Source organism: Rosa rugosa, chromosome 5 (assembly GCF_958449725.1).
Source record: "Rosa rugosa chromosome 5, drRosRugo1.1, whole genome shotgun sequence".
Classification (NCBI taxonomy): domain Eukaryota; kingdom Viridiplantae; phylum Streptophyta; class Magnoliopsida; order Rosales; family Rosaceae; genus Rosa; species Rosa rugosa.
Window position 1 is genome coordinate 38284800 of NC_084824.1, and position 4834 is coordinate 38289633.

A 4834-nucleotide genomic window follows, 5' to 3' on the forward strand; every position below is an offset into this window, starting at 1 on the left:
ATTCTGGACAACCTTGACAAAGTTTTGTAATCTGAGCATATATGCCACTTAGTAATTGACATCAAAATTTCAATAACCATAATCCAAGCAACCAACAGCAAATGCAGTTATTATATATATGACATATTCACTAAAACAGAAATTAATGAATCCCTACCGGATAATACCATCAAAATCAGAAGCCTTACATTAAATCCAAAGGAAAAGGAACTACTAGTACTCACCGATTACATCAATTCTTTTTTGTAGTGCTTTATTCCTTGACAAAACTAATGATGATAGGAGATGTAGACAAATTAATGAAGACAAGTTTTAGTGTAGAGAAGAGAAAGAAAACAAAACTAAAAACAAATCTTTCTAATTAACAAACAACACAAAAGGTTTAACTTATAAACATGCATTTCAAAAATACTATCAGCCATTGACAAAACATAAACCTGATAAGAAAATATTGGCTGATAGGAACTTATCCATACCAAAATGAAACAGCTGATCGTAATTCTTCTTGAACATGGATACCTATTAGTGTCAGAAATACAAGAAGAAAACAGGTCAGGAACCATATATGGATATCCCACACCTACTTCTTGCCAAACTAAAAGCCCATATTTGAAGTTTTTGACTAACCACTTCAAAGTCTATGTCTAGATTGTGGAAAAGGGCTAGACCAAGGTGGGTGTCTTGCAAATTGGATATAGTTCTATTCTTCAGTAAAAACTTGCATTGAATGGCTGGTTTAATCCATTTAGTAGGGTATAGAAAAGATAATCATGTGTCTATAAAATTTATTGTTGCAGATTTCGATTAAGCAACAATAGAATTCTGTCTTTCAGCATTTCAACTTAAACCTACAACTAAGACGAGGATACAAGCTCATCGCTGATTAACAATAACAGTACACATAATAAAAGATGTCTCCAATCAGACAGGCAGCATGACATGACAAGTATAATAATTTACTGCTATCTATAAGACTAGAACAAAATTAAAACGAATCTACTGAACCACGTAAAAAGCAAGAATAATGGACAATAGAGAAATTTACCTCGGTAAAAGGTTCCTTAATATCATCTCGTTCAACACTGCTCTCCTACTCAACAAAATATCAACGTTAATTACATTTACCGAATAACAAGCATCAGGGTTGAAACAAGAGACATGTAAAAGTACAAAACTAGCATGTGCAATTAAGTTTAACCACCTGCCTACCACAATGTTTAAAAGTACCACTACAAATTCACTTACATAGTTCGAAAAAATAACCATATCCACATTCCCAGGCACATCAAGCAGCAACTGCCTCAAAGAATACTCCTTGGCACCAGCTGGGTGTAGTAACTCATCAGTATCAAGATGAATAATCCAGTCCATTCCAGCATCCTATTGTTTTTGTATGCAAGAGAAAATTCCAAGAAGACAAAAAGAAAAAAATCAACACGAGCTCGTATCAGAAAGTAAGAATAGTAAGAATAACAAGAGGGGGAAAATTATATGAGATAACATCTTTCGTACCCTTGCCATAACAATAGCCATCTCCATATTGAGAGATTGCTTCACAAATAGCTCATAATTGCATGGTTTGTAAAAGAAACTTGACAGCCATGTCTCATTCCAAATCTGACTGATGGTACCAAAAACAAGAAGCATAAGAACAAGTAAATCAGTAAAGATATATCCAAGAAACAACTATAAGAGATAAATGCAGAACAATGTGGAAGCATTTAAAGATGATTATTCATTGATCACGAGCTAAGGAAAGAGCCTAAGCAGCCAGGAATATAGCAATTATAAAAGAAAACTACATTAGCAGTTAGCATAAGAGTGGTCCTAGCAAAAAAGTGGCAACTCACCTTCTAGCTTGTTGCTCCTCGAGCTCCTTTGTTCTGTATATCAATTTTACTCCCTGAGAAAATACCAAAAAGTTTATCCACAAAAGATTTTACCCAAAGAAAATGACAAGATATAATAGAAATCCATTTGAAGTGGGGGAAAAGAGAACCAAAAGAAGAATAAATCAACTAAGCTGAACATAAGCAGACCAAAGCATATTTTGACTCACAGGTATAGACTCCAGAACTTTGGATACTTCAGGAGACGCAGCCTTTCCTTCCACAAAAAGAAAAAAGGTGGAAACTCCAATAACCTTGTGATAAAACATCCATGGTAAAATCTGATCTAAGCCTGCCGACGTACTTGTAGTAATTACTATCTGCAAAGTCAGAAGCAAAAAAACACAAACAATTCATTAAAGTTTGTTTTTCAATAGAAATAATAATAATAACATAATGACACTGAGTCATTGAGAGAAGGACAGGGTCATTCCACTGAAATGTCTTTCTGTCGAACAAGTGATCATATTAAAATCCAGTACTCAAACCTAACAACTATCATTCATCATCTGAACAATTGGGTTACACGAAACATCATCAAAAGTGTTATACAACGGAAACAAGACATCACATTAAATCCTTATAATCACACTAGTTAATAAAGTAGAATGTGATCTCAAAAATAGCCGACTCACACAATCAAGTTCTACTAGCCAAGGATTCACTCATAGTCTATATACATGTGCCTGTGAAGCAATGATATTGTGTTCGCCTATTCCAATACCCAAACTGCTCGAGTTAATACGTTACTTTATCAGTCATAACCACATAAAACTCATTAAATGGATGTAGCTAATTCACCATTACTTTCCATTAGTATTAACTGGTTTAGGCTAATTCTACCACTGTAGAACCACTTGACTTACCCAGTTGACATATTGAATTATCAGAGCAGGCGTGCATAGGTTTTAAATAAAGGAGATCCCTTCTTTCAAAAATCTAAAGCAAATGTCACCGTGTCTATTTGGAGAGCAAGGTTAAGTTGAGGTTGCCAGAAAACAGATGGAGTTACTTCACATTTTACAGCATCTGAATAGAAATTATTTATAATTGAGATGATAATACAGAGATTAGCATCATACGTAATCTCCCGTGAAGAGCAAAGTCTGAGTACCCATATCACAAGCAGTTGTAGCTACAATGGTGAAACAAAATTCACTTCTGTCGTAGGTTTCGCTATTCATTTCTATGTCACTCAATTTCTAGCTCTGGCTGATCTCTCTAAGTACACAAAAGGTTTAACTTATAAACATGCATTTCAAAAATACTATCAGCCATTGACAAAACATAAACCTGATAAGAAAATATTGGCTGATAGGAACTTATCCATACCAAAATGAAATAGCACTAGAGTTTAAGCTATAATTTGAACTCCTAAATTCATAGCATGAGAGAAATTGAAGTAGCAAATTATCACTGAGACTTTTCAGGGTACAAAACTGAGCATAACTGAGCAATATCCTTGACTAACCAGTAACCAAAGCTGAGGATAAGTCGTTAACTCATAACAGGGCATAACAAAACAGATGCAATTTCATACACATGTATTGGTTGCCAAGACAATTTGTATTCAGTAACCAAGGCAGTTAGTATGCAGTAACCAATTAGTATGCATTTACATACCATATGTCCATATCAGATACAATTAGTTTCCACTATGCTATTGTCCACAATTGTATATCAGATACAATTTCAATTCCCACACAATTTCATATTATCCAAAGCAGGAAATGACAATGTAAACTATTATCCAGAGCAGGTAATGGGTAACTATTTTACAAATTTTGACACAATGTGGAATTGGATGCGAACAAACTGAAACCAAGCATTTTAAGGCACCTGAATCTGAATAAACAACCTAACCGAAGAAACATGTATGCCTTCAAATTTAAAGTAAAAGTTGATATCAAATCGATAGTAAAAAAAAGCATAAGAAGAGCAGATTGTGAATGCTCTTCCAACTATTTATGCAGATTGTGAATACTCTATCAATAACTAGAACAAGCAATGACATCAACATCTCAAAATCTCAAACTCAAATAAAACCCAAACCCAATCATACCCAACAAACCCAGATTGAAAATTTCCAAACCCTAATCAAACAAAGGCCAAATTAAAGAGGGATATAGTACCTGTAGACTAATATAGACTAATCAATTCTCTAGCTCGACCAGAGTTGATGCGGCCGTAAGCTTCGGCGACTTCGAGCTCAGGCAGCGGAGAGAGTAAACCACCTGGGTAGCGACTAAGCTTCGGCGACTTTGAGCTCAGGCAGCGGAGAGAGTAAACCACCTGGGTAGCGACTAAGCTTCGGCGACTTAGAGCTCAGGCAGCGGAGAGAGTAAACCACCTGGGTAGCGACTAAGCTTCGGCGACTTCGAGCTCGACCAGGTAGCGACTTCGAGCGGAGAGAGAGTGAGAGTGAGAGGCGGAGAGAGAGAGAGTGAGGCGAGAGCGAGAGCGAGAGAGTGTATCGGTTTCTGGTTTCGATAGGCTGCTGAGATGGTGAGATGGTGAGAGCAAAAAGGAGGGAGAATGACCTAATTTCTTTCAAGAAACGGAGGGAAGTTTTTGGCTTCGATACGACCAAGGAAGGAATTGAGCTAGCAGATAAGGATTTGACCGATTTGTGTTTTGGGCTTTTGGCTACAAAAATAAATATAAATTAAACTTTTTTGTTTTTTCTGATTTCTCAGACAACACATGTCCTAATAATTGTTGTCTTACAGTTATCAATTTCATCAAACTCCAATTGATTACAATGTGTTGGCTGAGTTTGAGAAGAAACGACAAGTATAACTAATATGTCGTCTGACTAACTCAGACGACACCAAAATGTCGTATGTCGTCTGTTACATGTCGTGTGATTCACTTTGTGTAGTAGTGACATATTGATGCCCTGAACCCACTATATCAATATTGACCCGCCCACAGAGTCATATATT

At 36.1% G+C, this 4834-nt stretch overlaps 1 protein-coding gene across 1 annotated transcript; it reads right to left on the reverse strand.

The window, feature by feature from the left end:
- Window positions 1-414: 414 nt before the first annotated feature.
- On the reverse strand, window positions 415-3073 carry LOC133711620 (glycosyltransferase-like KOBITO 1). The gene is made up of 8 exons (XM_062137721.1): window positions 3004-3073; window positions 2845-2918; window positions 2060-2209; window positions 1851-1903; window positions 1513-1621; window positions 1246-1380; window positions 1046-1090; window positions 415-519 (listed from the first exon to the last, which is right to left on the reverse strand). Exons 1-8 carry the CDS (start codon window positions 3071-3073, stop codon window positions 415-417), a joined length of 741 nt encoding a protein of 246 aa, XP_061993705.1.
- Window positions 3074-4834: the final 1761 nt, after the last annotated feature.

Bases quoted from the DNA above. Each gene is read 5' to 3' on its own strand.
- LOC133711620 (XM_062137721.1), bottom strand. From the start codon at position 3,073: ATGAATAGCGAAACCTACGACAGAAGTGAATTTTGTTTCACCATTGTA. The intron at 2,919-3,003 runs GTACTCAGACTT...ATTTCTATTCAG, and splicing joins TACAACTGCTTGTGATATGG to ATGCTGTAAAATGTGAAGTA. The intron at 1,622-1,850 runs GTGAGTTGCCAC...TGGTACCATCAG, and splicing joins GAGGAGCAACAAGCTAGAAG to TCAGATTTGGAATGAGACAT.